General features: G+C 40.5%; 1 protein-coding gene across 1 annotated transcript in view; it reads left to right on the top strand.

Moving 5' to 3' along the window:
• Positions 1 to 3440: 3440 nt before the first annotated feature.
• The window catches only part of ANKAR (ankyrin and armadillo repeat containing), a 61652-nt gene continuing 48629 nt past the window's right edge, over positions 3441 to 16463 (top strand). Inside the window, 1 exon segment of the mRNA XM_078375626.1 lies at positions 3441 to 6075. Coding sequence (XP_078231752.1) covers positions 5421 to 6075 — 655 coding nt within the window. The 5' untranslated portion in view covers positions 3441 to 5420.

Below are 16463 nucleotides of genomic sequence, written 5' to 3'. Positions count from 1 at the left end.
TTGAGCCCAGGAAGTCAAGGCTGCTGGGAGGGGTAGGATCACGCCACTGCGCTTAAGCCTGGGCAACAGTGAGACCCTGTCTGAAAAAAAACAAAAACAAAAACACAAGTGATTAGAAAAGTTGGAATTTCATCTCCACCCACCAGCCTCTGGGAGAGAGGGTGGTACTGACGATTAAGGTCTGTTAAACTCTATAAAAACTGTTGAACAAGATTTGATGAGCCTCTGGTTTGTTGAACATATATAGATGCTGGGAGTGTGGCATGCCCAGAGAGGACATGGAAGCTCTCCCTCACTTTAATACTTTTTTAATACTTTGCCTTATGCATCTCTTCCATCTGGCTGTGCCTGAGATGTATCCTATATTATAAGCCAGTAAACACAAGTATTTCTATGAGTGCTGTGAGCCATTCTAGCAATTTATTGAACCTGAATAGAAGGTCATGAAAACCCAATTTACATAGCTGGTCAATCAGAAGTACCAGAGATCCAGACTTGAAATTTCCATCTGAAGTAGAGACAGCTTATGGCACTGAGCCCTTAACTTGAGGATCTAACACTAACCAGGTAGATAGAGGCAGGACTAAATTGTAGGATACCCAGCTGGTATTCAGAGAGCTGGAGAATTTCTTGGTGTGGAAAAAATCCACACATCTGGTGTCAGAAGTGTTGTGTGAGAGTGAAGAGAAAGTTTGTTTTCTGAGACTCAGTCTTTGATAGCTCCATCCAGAAATGATTCAGTTCCCTCTCTTCGGGGATCATGGTTTAGATAGGGTCCTGTTTGACAGATGACAGAACTACAGGTTTAGAGAAGCTAAACAATTTGCTTACGGTTCATCCTCCTGAACAGTACTTGTTACTTCTATTACATTTAGGCAGTTCATTTTCCCACCCCAAGAACTTTTGAAGACTACAGTTGACCCCTGAACAACACATTTGAACTGTGCAGTTCTGCTTACATGTGGATTTTCTTCTGCCTCTGCTGCCCCTGAGACAGCAAATCCAGCCCCTCCTCCTCCTCAGCCTACTCAACCTGAAAACAAGGATGAATACAACTTCTACTTACTGTGTTTTGCCTCTCATCCACAGTCACTTTCTCCACCTTTTTGTCTATTCACTCAAACCTGATATCCACCCACATTGCTTAACTGTAAACTGCCATACCAATGTCACTGTGAAATTTGTCCCCAATTAGGGTCGACACTGTTTCTGGATCTGGCCACCCTTTGATTCTTTTAATCATAGTAGCAAAGAAATTTTAGGATCCTGACAAACAGGTCAGTAAACTGGCAAAGGCTTTCACAGGCCCCAAATTTATTTCCTGGAACATTCAATGTTCGGCCTAGATTTAGATACTACCTACATAGCTTTCATCCCTCCATCTCAAAATAGACAACTTCGAGTGTCTGTGTGATCCTGAGCACTAAATTGACATTGCTTATATCGGGACTAGATGAACTTCAGAAGTTTGCCCCATGGCCTAGATAGATTATTATAACAATACAGTTCAATACTGAAAACAGCTATGACTTATATAATACTGTATTTTAGGTGCTACTCTACAAGATTTAAATGTATTCATCAGTTGAACTTTTATAAGGAATTTCCAGGTCATCGGTTCCACCAGGATACTGTGAGAGAGAGAGAGGATAGACATGCATTTATGTGAACCCCAAGAGGGCCTGGGTATTTACAGCCTTCTGCTATTCAATCCCATTAGCTCTGGGATGAAGTTCTGTGTTGATCCTTTAAAAAAGGAGGCAACTTTTTTCCAAGATTTGAGACATATGGAACAAACAATTTGGCTATCTGGAAAAAAAAAAAAAAAAACACACAAATCCTTGAAGTAGGAGATTCATATTTCATGAGGCAAACATGCAAATCTTTGTTTTAAAAAGTCCTGGAATAGTCCTCATAAGTTTATTAATATTTATTTCCATAGTAGCTAAAATAATGACATGGTTCCTGGAGGAGAACTTATGCCCCAGTCACCAAGAACTGCTGGTGCTACATTCCATGCTGCTACATTCAGTGTCAGAGTTTTTGTTCTCACCTCCCCTGACCCAGCAGCAGCATCCAACAAAGTTGGCTTTTCCTTTTTTTTTCCCCCTTTGGCTTCTGTGACCAATTTTGGTTTCCGTCCTGCCTTCTTGGCTGTTCTTTCATTGTCTTCTTTGCTGACTCCACTCTCTACCTGACCTTTAAATGTTAAATTCTCAGGTCTAATCCTTGGTTCTCAACTCCTCATTCTGTACGCTCTCCCTTGGTGATTTCAACCTCACTCCTGTCTTCAATTACCACAAACTTGCCAAAATTTATACATCTAACCCCTACTGCCATTCTTAGCCCAGAACTGTTTAAGGCATATCTCACATCTCTATTTATTTCTCTCACAGCTACTTCAGGGCCAATTATGTCCACAACGGAACTCTTAATCTTGCCCTGATATCCTGTTGCTCCTGACAGAAATTTGGTTCTTACTTGGACACCACCTTCTCTTTCAACATATCCCCATTCAATCTGTCACCAACAATCTTCCTCATTATTTTTCAAATCTGTCCACAGTCCCCGAGCCCCCACCTCCACTGCCACTACTGTAGCCTAATCCTTTGGGATGAAATTCAAAATCATTACTCAGCAGCCTGCAGGATCTGTCCATCGCACACCTCTGCAGCCTCGGTTTGTGCCCACATCTCTCTTGTTCTCTGCCAGGGTTTTGCTCTGTTTCTCAAACATTTCAACTTTCTTCTCACTTCAATTCTTTGTCTCCTCCTGTTGCCTGTTCCTGAAAAGCTACTTCTCCAGTTCTTTGCTTGGATAGCTCTTTTTCATTTTCCAGGCTTGCGGCGGTGGCGGCGGGTGGGGGCGGGGGAGGGAAGAGGGTGGGGGATGGGGAGTGGGGAGATTGGTGGGGGGTGCTAAGGGCACTTTCTCAGGCAGCCTTTCCTAGTCCTGGGCTAGGTTAGCTTTCATTCGAGTGCTGTCATTCCATCTCCTTTTGGCACACTGTTAAATATAGCTGTGAGATGATCTTTTTAACTGTAAGCTCCTTGGAGTTTTGTGTCTGCCCTGTTTTCTAGGGTTTCTAGCTTGTAGCTCAGTGCCTGGCTCATAATAGGTGTTCCATAAATGCTTGTTGAATGAAAGAATGATGATGGAGGTGGCATTCCAACTCGGGACTGCCTCAGAGCCCGGCGCTTTCTCCTCTGCCACTCTGTTACCGTGTTTTAGAGGCAGATAGTGAGTGCGGCACATGCCCAGGGCAAGCAGCTGGATTGAGCTTTAAACTGGCTTGGGAAGATGAGCACGCGGTGGTCTGAGCCGCTGAGGGGCCGGACGCCGCCTGGGGGCGCTGCAGCCCCCGCGGGACGCCAGGCCTAGTCGCCCACAGGCTCCGCCCCAGGAGAGGCCCCGCCAGCCCAGGGCCCGGAGGACCAATCGCCTCGACCCGCGCGGGGCGGCGGTTGTGTTGGCTGGTGAGGCCAGGAGGGCCGAGTCGCCGCGGTGGGGCGAACCTCCCGGAAAGTTCCTCTCAGTTTTTTCCGGTGCGCCTCGGCTCGCCCATGCGGGGGCCTTGAGGGCGGATTCAAGGCCCTGCGAGAAGCCATTTAAGGCGGCGGCGGCTGTTCTCAGTCCCACAGGAACGGCGGGGACGCAGCGTTCCTCTCCCGGACAGGAAAACAGTCATTCTAGAGCAGGTCCCTCTCCTTGTTCTTTCCCCTTTCCCGTGCCCATGGCAGACCCGAGCTGCTTGTGGACGTGGGTTCTGTTTCTGAAAGGCGTGAAACCTCAGACATGTCTGCAACCTCCTGGTCTCCGTTTCTGCCTGTAGAAAGAGGGCATAACAAGGTCTAACTCACTCACCTGAGGTCTCAAGTGTGGCGCCCAAACCAGCAATATCAGCATTTGCTGTAACTTTTCCAAAATGCATATTCTCTGGCCAACTCCAGCTGACTGAGTCAGAAACTCAGTGGTGGGATTCAGCCATTTGTATTTGAACAAGCCCCAGGTGATTTTGATACAAGCTAAATTTTGAGACCCACTATATAACAGAGACCTGTAAGATAAAATAAATAAAACTATTATATAGTAAAGAGTCTGGAATATAGTAGATGCTCAATAAATAGTAGTCATGGTTATTATTATTTATTCCAGGAATAGAGACACATTCAGTGACACAGAAATCGAAGGTTAAGCAAATTGCACAGATGCTTCTTTTCTTTTCCTTCTTTCCTCCCTCCTTTCCTCCCTCTTTTCTTTGTTTCTCTCTCTCTCTCACCTCTCCCTACCTCCTTCCCTCCCTCCCTCCCTCCCTTCCTTTCCTTTCTTTCTTTTCCTTTTCTTTCCGGAGTTTCGCTCTTTTTGCCCAGGCTGGAGTGCAATGGCGTGATCTCGGCTCACCACAACCTCCTCCTCCCGACCTCAGGTGATCTGCCCGCCTCAGCCTCCCAAAGTGCTGGGATTACAGGCATGAGCCACCATGCCTGGCCCTTTCCTTTTAAGCAGGTCATTATAGTCTTGCTTTTAAAAAAGAAAAGAAACATCCATATGGCTTGGATATTTACCCACTCCAAATCTCATGTTAAAATATATTCACCAATGTCGGAGGTAAGGCTTGGTGGGAGCTGTTTGGACCATGCGGGCAGATCCCTCATGAATGGCTTGATGCTTTACAGGCAGAGTGAACTCTGCCTCTGAGCTCATGAAAGATCTGGTTAAGAGTCCCGTCTCTTCTAAAAATACAAAAAATTAGCTGGGCCTGGTGGCGCGTGCCTGTAATCCCAGCTGCTCAGGAGGCTGGGGCAGGAGAATTGCCTGAACCCAGGAGGCAGAGGTTGCGGTGAGCTGAGATTACGCCATTGCACTCCAGCCTGGGCAAGAAGAGCGCCAAAAAAAAAAAAAAAAAAAAAAAAAAGAGTGGACATTTCCTCTTTCTCTCGATTGCTCCCTCTGTTACCATGTGACACGCTGGCTCCCCTTCGCCTTCCACCATAATTGTAAGCTTGGTCTCACCAGAAGCTGAGCAGATGATAATGCCATGTGTGTATAGCCTGCAGAACCATGAGCCAAATTTCTTTATAAATTATTCAATCTCAAGTATTCCTTTATAGCAACCAAACAGACGAACACAAACATATACAAAAGAAAGCCTCTCCAACAACAAAATAGGTATGTAACAGTAGCTTCTCACACGTAAACTTAATATTTCTTTTTGACATACATCTTCTTTTGACTTCTTTGAAAAGCAGAACATGGTTAATGTTAAAGGTTTTATAATTCTAATTATTTAATTCAAATTTCATCTTTCATGTACTGCAGTTATTTTTAATTTGAACAATGTAATGGTTGACCATGAAAAAATTAACCTTATGTAGGTGAAAGGTACAGATTTATTTCTAGAGAAATCCAGCTTCATTCCTATGTCAGATTTCTTTGATGGTCTTTTCCTCTTTATTCATTGCAGAAACTTCAAAAAGGACACACTGGTTTTAATTAGTAATGTTAAGATTGCCCAAAAAGTTCAAGATGAAGAAACCTTCCTGGAAAATTTAGCAATACAAAGAAATGCATTTGCTTTTTTTGAAAAATATGATCGGAGTGAAATACAAGAGTTAGTAACTACTGCACTGGTTAGCTGGTTGTCTACCAAAGAGGATGGTCGCTCTCAAGTAGACATGCCATGTGGAATTATGAGTCAAATGAATAACATAGGCTTCTCCACTGCAATCCTGACTCCTGTGGACCCTACTGCCCTCTTAGACTATAGAGAAGTCCATCAGATAATAAGAGAGTTGGCTATTGGAATTTATTGCTTAAATCAAATCCCTTCCATCAGTTTAGAAGCTAACTATGATCAGAGTTCTTCTTGTGGGTTACCTCCAGCTTATTATGATACCGGAATTGGGCAAATTCTGATCAATGTTGACTATATGCTGAAAGCACTATGGCATGGAATATCCATGCCCAAAGGAAAACGAGCTAGATTCTCTGAATTGTGGCGTACCATCCTGGACATTGATCCTGATGGAAAACCTCAAACAAATAAGGACATTTTTACAGAGTTTAGTTCAGCAGGTAAGAGAATTTAACACTTCTTAAGTCTTTTTTTTTTTTTTTTTTTGAAATGGGATCTTACTGTGTTGACCAAGGTTGTCTTGAACTCCTGCGCTTTAGCCATTCACCCACCTAGGCCTCCAAAAGGGCTTGGATTACAGGGGTGAGCCACTGTGCCTGGCCACTTCTTAATTATTTTTATTAAAAATCATTTAAAATTTTTAAAAATTTTATTTTGATAGTTTTGGGGGAAACAGGTGGTTTTTGGTTATATGGCTAAGTTCTTTAGTGGTGATTTCTGAGATTTTGGTGCACCTGTCACCCAAGCAGTGTACACTGTACCCCAAGTGTAGTCTTTTATTCCTCACCCTCCTCCCACCAGAGTCCCCAAAGTTGATTATATCATTTTTATGCCTTTGCATCCTCATAGCTTAGCTCCCACTTGTAAGGGAGAACATACAGTATTTGGCTTGCCATTCCTTAGTTACTTCACTTAGAATAATGGTCTCCAGCTCCATCCAGGTTGCTGTGAATGCCATTATTTCATTCATTTTTATGGCTTAGTAACATTCCCTGGTGTGTGTGTGTGTGTGTGTGTGTGTGTGTGTGTGTGTATCACATTGCCTTTTCTTTTCTTCTTTTCTTGTTAGAGATGAGGGTCTCCCTTTGTTGAACATACTGGTCATGAAATCCTGGCCTCAAATGATCCTCCCATCTTGGCCACGCAAAGTGCTCGGATTACAAAAATGAGCCACTGCACCCAGCCACCACATTTTCTTTATCTACTTGTTGGTTGATGGGAGTTTAGTCTGGTTTTGTACTTTTGCAATTGTGAATTATGCTGCTATAAACATGCATGTGCAAGTGTCTTTTTCATATTGTGACTTTTTTACCTCTGGGTAGATACCTGGTACTGATATTGCTGGATCAATCTACCTTTAGTTCTTTAAGGAATCTCCATACTGTTTTCCATAGTGGTTGTACTAGTTTACATTACAATCCCACCAGCAATGTGGTAAGTATTCTCTTTTCACCACATTCATGCCAACATCTATTTTTTTTATTTTTAAATTATGGTCATTCTTACAGGAGTAAGATGGTATCTCAGTGTGGTTTTGATTTGAATTTCTCTGATAATTAGTGATGTTGAGCATTTTGCATATGTTTGTTGGCCTATTGCATATCTTCTTTTGAGAACTATCTATTCATGTCTTTTGCCCACTTTTTGATAGGACTGTTTGTTTTTTTCTTGTGATTTGTTTGAGTTCCTTGTAGATTCTGGATATTAGTCCTTTGTTGGAAGCATAGTGTGCAAATATTTTCTCCCACTCTGTTGTCTGTTTACTAATTTTTTTTCTTTTCTGTTTAGAAGCTTTTTAGTTTAATTAGGTCTCATCATGTTTGTTTATGTTGCATTTGCTTTTGGGTTCTTGGTCATGAACTGTTTTTCTAAGCCAATGTCTAGAAGGGTTTGTCCAAGTTATTTTCTAGAATTTTTATGGTTTTAGGTGGTCTTAGATGTAAGTATTTAATCCATCTTGAGTTGATTTTTGTATAAGGTGAGAGATGAGGATCCAGCTTCATGTGGCTTGCCAATTATCCCAGCACCATTTGTTGGATAAGGGTGCCCTTTCCCCACTTTATGTTTGTGTTTGCTTAGTCAAAGATTCAATTGGCCATAAGGACTTGGTTTTATTTTCATATTCTCTATTCTGGTCCATTGGTCTATGTGCCTATTTTTATACCAGTACCACATTGTTTTCATAACTATAGCCTTGTAGTATAGTTTGAAGTCAGGTAATGTGATGCCTCCAGATTTGTTCTTTTTCCTTAGTCTTGCTTTAGCTATGTAGGCTCTTTCTGGTTCCATATGACTTTTAGGATTGTTTTTTTCTAGTTCTGTGAAGAATGATGATAGTATTTTGATGATAATTGCATTGAATCTGTAGATTACTTACGGCGGTATGATCATTTTCATAATATTGATTCTACCCATCCATGAGCAGGGGATGTGTTTCCATTTGTTTGTGTCATTAATGATTTATATCAGCCATGGTTTGTAGTTTTCCTAGTGAAAATAGTTTACCTCCTTGTCTAGGTATATTCCTAAGTATTGTATTATATTGTATTGTATTGTATTGTATTGTATTGTATTGTATTGTATTGTATTGTATTGTATTGTATTGTATTGCATTGTACTTTTTGCAGCTGTCGTAAATAGTTTCTTGGATATTGTATTGTATTGTACTTTTTGCAGCTGTTGTAAAAAGTTTTTTGGATGAATCTTTGGAGTTTTCTAGGCAAATGATATTATCATTGGCAAACAGCCACAGTTTGACTTCCTCTTTACCAATCTGGATGCCCATTATTTATTTCTCTTGTCTGATTGCTCTGGCTAGGACTTCCAGTACTATGTTGAATAGAAGTGGTGAGAGTGAGCATGCTTGCCTTGCTCCAGCTCTCAGGGGAAATACTTTAAACTTTTTTCTGTTCAATATAATGTTGTCATTGAGAGCTTTTATTACCTTGAGGTATGTCCTTTCTATGCCCATTTTGCTAAGGGTTTCAATCATAAAGCAATGCTGGATTTTGTCAAAGGTTTTTTCTGCATCTATTGAGATGATTTCTGTTTTTAATTCTGTCTATATGATGTATCACATTTATTGACTTGCATATGTTAAACCATCCCTGCATCCCTGGTATGAAACCCACTTGATCATGGTGTATTATCATTTTTGATATGCTATCAGATTTTGTTAGTGTTTTGTTGAGGATTTTTGCAACCATGTTCATCATGGATATTGGTCTGTAGTTTTCTTTTTTTGTGATTTTTTTTCCTGGTTTGGGTATTAGGGTGATAAAGCACTTTATTGTAAACACACCCAGCACTATCCCAAGGCACATGATAGTAGAATGACTGGATTTGGAGAGGTTCCCAGCCTTATTTATAAATAATTTTAAAAAGATTTGAGGCAGAGAGCAGTCAGAATGCTGTTGCAGTGGAAAGGGGTGTTCTATATTACAGTGTTGCAGTAGAGATAGGTCGAAGTAGATGATTTTGAGAGATATTTTAAAAGTAGAATGACAAAACTCAAGACATAAGTTTTATACCAGGAAAGGACTGATTTTGGCTGATATGCATCAATAACACCACATTGTTAAAATATTGAACCCTTCAATTGGAAAATTGAATTACTGCAGCCCCAAGCTCTTTGAATGCTTCCCTCCCCAGGGATACCCTGAAAAGCTGCATGATCCAGAAAAGGGTAAATATGACAAGCAGGAGGTCTCTGAGATCCTGCTTCAGCACTGTGGCTAATGTCTATTCTTATTGGTCAGTGCCAGTGCTATGCTGGTGGCTGTTTTGAGAATCACCCCTGAAAATGTAGGTGTAGAAAAGACAGCATTACTCTTTTGGTGCTCTCCCTTTCCACCTACAACTTGATTAGAATGTCCCTATGTGTCTCAGTTCACCACTGCAAGGGAATCCTCATAGAGGATGGCCCTCAGATATGACAGAGAGCTGGGTGAAATAGACCAAATCCTGGGCCATGACGTTGCTTGATGTAACTAACTTTGCCATCAAGTAAGCAGGAGTCTAACAGCTGTGGCAGAGAAGGCTCAGGACAAAAATAAGTATCCTGTGGTGCACTTGAGGAAAGGTGCAGTCAGGTCAAGCCTGTATGGAGCAAAAACTACAGTTTAAAAGTGTGGTCTGAAAGAATGTGAGGCAAGGAACAAAAGGTGGCTGGTACACAGTGTGACTCATGTAAATTAGGCTGTAGCCCTTTCTTCCAAGCTTAGTGTCAGAGATTGAGGGAGTGTACCCCCTCTCCACTGGTATGATCAGAGAGCTGGTGTCCAAGCTTTGTAATTGCAGCTACATGGCAGCAAGCTAGAAGCAGTGTAAGTTGTTACATCACCATTCATGTTTGGGAAAACAGCAACTCCTCTCTTGGCATGACTGGGAAACTGGGTTCACACCCTGCACCTGACCATATGATTATCTTAAACACTGTGCTACAGTGGATTTCCAAGAAACTGTGTAGAAAGCCAACTCTTTCTGGGAGGGCAGACTGCTAGGAATCAGTCTTGGTCAAGTGAACCTTTGCCTCTCACATAGCTTTGCATTGTACAAATCACCAGCAACACCATTCTTTAAAAACGGTAGCAATTGTAGAGAATAGAGCACATCGAAAAATCTGGTCATGTTATCCAGTTTTCTCAGCAGGGATTTTAATCAGGGTGGATCCCTTGATCTAATTGTCAAATTCTTGGACTCTTTCCAGAAGGCTAGGGGGATGGAATGAAAGAAGAAAACATTTCATGATAGCAAAATAGGAGAAGGGAACTTTTAATTGAAATATTGAAAAAAAATTATTATTTTTCTGTTCATTCCCTGTTCTCTCTTGGGAATGCCTTCTTCCTGCTCACCTCACACCACTCATCCACATTCTTCCTAGGGTTATTGCTATTCATTTTTTGAGACTTGATTCAGACACTACCTCCTTTATTTGGACTCTTATCTATGCACAGAGAAATACTTTGTATTCTGAATTGAAATTATTGGCTTAATTTTCTTTCTTCCATAATAGACATTAAGCTTTTTCTTGAGAGCACAGAAAATTGTCTCGTTTTGGCTTTATTTTAAATTCTCAGAACCTTGTACAGTGTATGACATATAGTAAAGTTTCAGTACATGTAGAAATTAAATGGATAATAGAATAGAAGGGAATTGGCCAGGCACAGTGGCTCACGCCACTTTAGGAGGCTGAGGTAGGTGATTCACTTGAGCTCAGGAGTTCAAAACCAGCCTGGCCAATGTGGTGAAACCCCATTTCTACAAAATTAGGTGGGCATGGTGGTGCATTCCTATAGTCCCAGCTACTCGGGAGGCTGAGGTGGGAAGATCACTTGAGCCCAGGAGGTTGAAGCTGCTGCAGTGAGCCAAGATCATACCACTACACTCCAGCCTGGGTAACAGAGACCCTATCTCAAAAAAAAAAAAAAAAAGCAGAGAGATTAAAGCTGTGGAAAGTTATATTTCCCCTCATCCTCCAAATTTAGTTTGATCCAATTTTGTATTAAATTCTTTTTCATTGTGTACTTTCCTATGACTTTGTACATATTCCTTCCAGTTAATTTATATAATGTGCACTTTCTATTTTGAATTTTTTCTTAAAGGGACAAGCTCTCACTCTGTCACCCAGGCTTGAGTGCAGTGGCGTGATCTCAGCTCACTGCAGCCTCAGACTCCTGGGCTCAAACCATCTTCCCATACCAGCCTCCTGAGTAACTGGGACTATAGGCATGTGCCACCATGCTCAGCTATTTTGTTGTTGTTGTCATTTATTTTTTGTAGAGATAGGTCTTGCTATGTCACTATGTTGTCCAAGCTGGGACATTTCCTTTCTTTAATAACTTTGTTATTGTTATTCTTTACTTCTGGTACTTGATTCAAGGAACTTTATTTTTTCATGATATAAATGATCTTTTTTTTTTTAAGTAGCTAAGTTTTCCATGTACTTATTACTAGTTCAGTTCCAGTCTTTTGAAGGGAAATGTTTGAAGGGAACTCTTCTCAATAAAAAGTGGGATATCACGTTCCATTTTTTCTTTAGAGATGTCTCTCTGGATACCTTCATCTTCCTCCTTTGGTTAGCACTCATTGCTTTAAGCCTACTTCACTTTCCTTTAGGCCCTCTCCCTGCCCCCGGCCCAGTAATTCCTGTGTCTTTCATCTGTGAGGCTCTCCTCACCCACCAGGTGACCCTTGCTGCTTGTTTTCATTTGGGAGTGAGATAGGAACACTGGTAGAGCTCAGTGTAGAGTGATGAGGAGGAAGCCCTGACTTTCCACTGGGAAGCCTGTCCTGCAGATGTTATATCTGCAGGTCTGTTTCCTCCAGTCTCCTGCTTGGAGGGAGGGCCATGAGTCTGGGGCCAAAGGAGGAGAATGAGCTATGGATCTCTCAGTTCAGCACTCAGACTCTCATTTAACTCATTTTCATCACAGCTGCGCCTCGGCTGTGCTTTGTACCCTTTTAGTGAGGAAGATGAGAGGGGCTGTGCTATCTGGGGAAGATGATCTAGGGGTCTCACTACACCTTTTCTTTTTTTTTTTTTTTTTTTGTTTTGTTTTCACATTTTATTCTTTTTTTTTTTTTAATTTTTTATTGGATTATAGGTTTTGGGGTACATGAGCAGAGCAATGCCAAATGTGGGTGAAGGGGAGAAGAAAAGCAAAGCACACTGCCATGTGTGTACCTACGCAACTGTCTTGCATGCTCTGCTCACTACACCTTTTCTTTAAAAAAATTCTTATGCCATGGCCGGTCCTTCACAGCCTCCACATAATGCTTTCAATTTCAAAGGCTTCTTGTGGTTTTTGTTGGCTCTCAACTACCCGAAGCAATGAAGTTTTAGTGCTATCAACAATCCCTCTGGCTTTTTAGACTTCTTTAAATTGCCAGAGTCCCTTTCATAATTTATCTACCAATTGTGCAGAAAGGAAATTAATTGTATTGACCATTTAAAAAAAAAAAAACCCAAGAGTATTCCGGCCTTTAAAAAAATTTTTTTGAAAAAGAAAAAGGAAAAAGATACATTGACCTGTCATTTATACTTTAAAGCATTTATGTTACAAACAGTGCCACATGCTCTACAGGCATGTCTTATGACTCCAAGGAGTTTTCTCAAGTCTATATTAAGGGTAACATTGTAGATATAACTATCTTAAAAAGACCATTTGACAACAAGAAAGTCCTCAATTTCTTTGTAAGTGGCAAGAAAATGTAGCATGGGAAATTTGTCATTTTTTAATAAAATAAGATCAAGTTTTAATTCTTTTTTTTCTTATATCACAATCATAATCACAAAGTTATAATTCTTATTTATTAAGTGATGATTACTTAGCTGGCAGGTTCTTTGTTTAATATGTCTATCTTCTCATTGGCAAAAAAGAAAGAAAGAAGAAGGAAGGGAGGAGGGAGGGAGGGAGGAAACAATACTGGCCTGAAAAAAACAAACTATGCTTTTGGCTCAAGTGGGAAGCTGATTCCCTGCTTATAGAAAAATCACATTTTCTTGTTGTTCCATGTTTTCTTTGATCAAAGGTGGGACTTATGTTTTCTCTTTCTTCATTCTTTTTAGTAACCTGCTCATCTGTCTGCTTTCCTCTTAACACAATTTTATTGGCATTGCTAACTTAAGAATTATGAGATTTACAAATTTGGAAAGGAGACTATTTTTTGAATTATTTTTAATTTATGTGGGTACATAGTAGGTATATATATTTCTATGACCTATTTTGACACAGGCATGCAATGCCTAATAATTACATCAGGGCAAATGGAGTATTCATTACCTCAAACATGTATCCTTTCTTCGTGTTACAAACAATCCAATTACACTTTTAGTTTTTTAAATGTACAATAAATTGTTGTTGTGGTAGTCATCTTGACTGTAGTCATCTTGTTGTGGTCAAATACTAGATCTTATTCATTCTATCTAACTATATTTTTGTAACCATTAATTATCCCCACTCTCCTCCAACCCCATCATTCCCTGCCACCTTTCCCAGCTTCTAGTAACCATCTCTATTTCCATGAGGTCAATTGTTTTAATTTTTAGCTCCAACAAATAAGTGAGAACATGCAAAGTTTTTCTATGTGTGATTTGTTTCACTTACCATAATATTCTCCAGTTTCATCCAAGTTATTGCAAATGACAGGATCTCATGGCTGAATAGTACTCCATTGTGTGTATGTACCACGTTTTCTTTATCCATTCATCCGTTAATGGACACTTAGGTTGCTTCCAAATCTTGGTTATTATGAACAGTGCTGCAGCAAACATGGGACTGCAGATATCCCTTTGATATTCTGATTCCCTTTCGTTTGGATTTTTTTGTTTTTAATTTTTTATTGGATTATAGGTTTTGGGGTACATGAGCAGAGCATGCAAGACAGTTGCATAGGTACACACATGGCAGTGTGCTTTCTTTTCTTCTCCCCTTCACCCACATTTGGCTTTTCTCCCCAGGCTATCCCTCCCCACCTCCCCCTCCCACTGGCCCTCCCCTTTTCCCCCCAATGGACCCCACTGTTTAGTACTCCCCTTTCTGTGTCCATGTGTTCTCATTTTTCATCACCCACCTATGAGTGAGAATATGCGGTGTTTCATTTTCTGTTCTTGTGTCAGTTTGCTGAGGATGATGTTCTCCAGATTCATCCAAGTCCCTACAAACGACACAAACTCATCATTTCTGATTGCTGCATAATATTCCATGGTGTATATTTGCCACATTTTTCCAATCCAGTCTATTATCAATGGGCATTTGGGTTGATTCCAGGTCTTTGCTATTGTAAACAGTGCTGCAATGAACATTCGTGTACATGTGTCCTTATAGTAGAAGGATTTATAGTCTTTTGGATATATACCCAGTAATGGGATTGCTGGGTCAAATGGAATTTCTATTTCTAAGGCCTTGAGGAATCACCACACCGTCTTCCACAATGGTTGAACTAATTTACACTCCCACCAACAGTGTAAAAGTGTTCCTTTTTCTCCACATCCTCTCCAGCATCTGTTGTCTCCAGATTTTTTAATGATCGCCATTCTAACTGGCGTGAGATGGTATCTCAATGTGGTTTTGATTTGCATCTCTCTGATGATCAGTGACGATGAGCATTTTTTCATATGATTATTGGCCTCATATATGTCTTCTTTCGTAAAGTATCTGTTCATATCCTTTGCCCACTTTTGAATGGGCTTGTTTGTTTTTTTCCTGTAAATCTGTTTGAGTTCTTTGTAAATTCTGGATATCAGCCCTTTGTCAGATGGGTAAACTGCAAAAATTTTTCCCATTCTGTTGGTTGCCGATCCACTCTAGTGACTGTTTCTTTTGCCGTGCAGAAGCTGTGGAGTTTCATTAGGTCCCATTTGTCTATTTTGGCTTTTGTTGCCAATGCTCTTGGTGTTTTGTTCATGAAGTCCTTGCCTACTCCTATGTCCTGGATAGTTTTGCCTAGATTTCCTTCTAGGATTTTTATGGTGCCAGGTCTTATGTTTAAGTCTTTAATCCATCTGGAGTTAATTTTAGTGTAAGGTGTCAGGAAGGGGTCCAGTTTCTGCTTTCTGCACATGGCTAGCCAGTTTTCCCAACACCATTTGTTAAACATGGAATCCTTGCCCCATTGCTTGTTTTTGTCAGGTTTATCAAAGATTGTATAGTTGTATGTATGTTGTGTTGCCTCCAGTGCCTCTGTTTTGTTCCATTGGTCTATATCTCTGTTTTGGTACCAGTACCATGCTGTTTTGATTACTGTAGCCTTGTAGTATAGTTTGAAATCCGGTAGTGTGATGCCCCCCGCTGTGTTCTTTTTGCTTAGAATTGACTTGGCTATGCGGGCTCTCTTTTGGTTCCATATGAAGTTCATGGTGGTTTTTTCCAGTTCTGTGAAGAAAGTCGATGGTAGCTTGATGGGGATAGCGTTGATTCTGTAAATTACTTTGGGCAGTATAGCCATTTTCACGATATTAATTCTTCCTAACCATGAACATGGAATCTTTCTCCATCTGTTTGTGTCCTCTCTGATTTCGTTGAGCAGTGGTTTGTAGTTCTCCTTGAAGAGGTCTCTTACGTTTCTTGTGAGTTGTATTCCAAGGTATTTTATTCTTTTTGTAGCAATTGCGAATGGCAGTTCGCTCTTGATTTGGCTTTCTTTAAGTCTGTTATTGGTGTAGACGAATGCTTGTGATTTTTGCACATTGATTTTATATCCTGAGACTTTGCTGAAGTTGCTTATCAGTTTCAGGAGTTTTTGGGCTGAGGCGATGGGGTCTTCTAGGTATACTATCATGTCGTCTGCAAATAGAGACAATTTGGCTTCCACCTTTCCTATTTGAATACCCTTTATTTCTTTTTCTTGCCTGATTGCTCTGGCTAGAACTTCCAGTACTATATTGAATAGGAGTGGTGAAAGAGGGCATCCTTGTCTAGTGCCAGATTTCAAAGGGAATGCTTCCAGTTTTTGCCCATTCAGTATGATATTGGCTGTTGGTTTGTCATAAATAGCTTTTATTACTTTGAGATATGTTCCATCGATACCGAGTTTATTGAGGGTTTTTAGCATAAAGGGCTGTTGAATTTTGTCAAATGCCTTCTCTGCGTCAATTGAGATAATCATGTGGTTTTTGTTTTTGGTTCTGTTTATGTGGTGAATTACATTTATAGACTTGCGTATGTTGAACCAGCCTTGCATCCCCGGGATGAATCCTACTTGATCATGATGAATAAGTTTTTTGATTTGCTGTTGCAATCGGCTTGCCAATATTTTATTGAAGATTTTTACATCTATGTTCATCATGGATATTGGCCTGAAGTTTTCTTTTCTTGTTGGGTCTCTG

Source organism: Callithrix jacchus, chromosome 6 (assembly GCF_049354715.1).
Source record: "Callithrix jacchus isolate 240 chromosome 6, calJac240_pri, whole genome shotgun sequence".
NCBI classification, from domain to species: Eukaryota; Metazoa; Chordata; class Mammalia; order Primates; family Cebidae; genus Callithrix; species Callithrix jacchus.
This window is presented reverse-complemented; position numbering and strand designations above follow the sequence as displayed.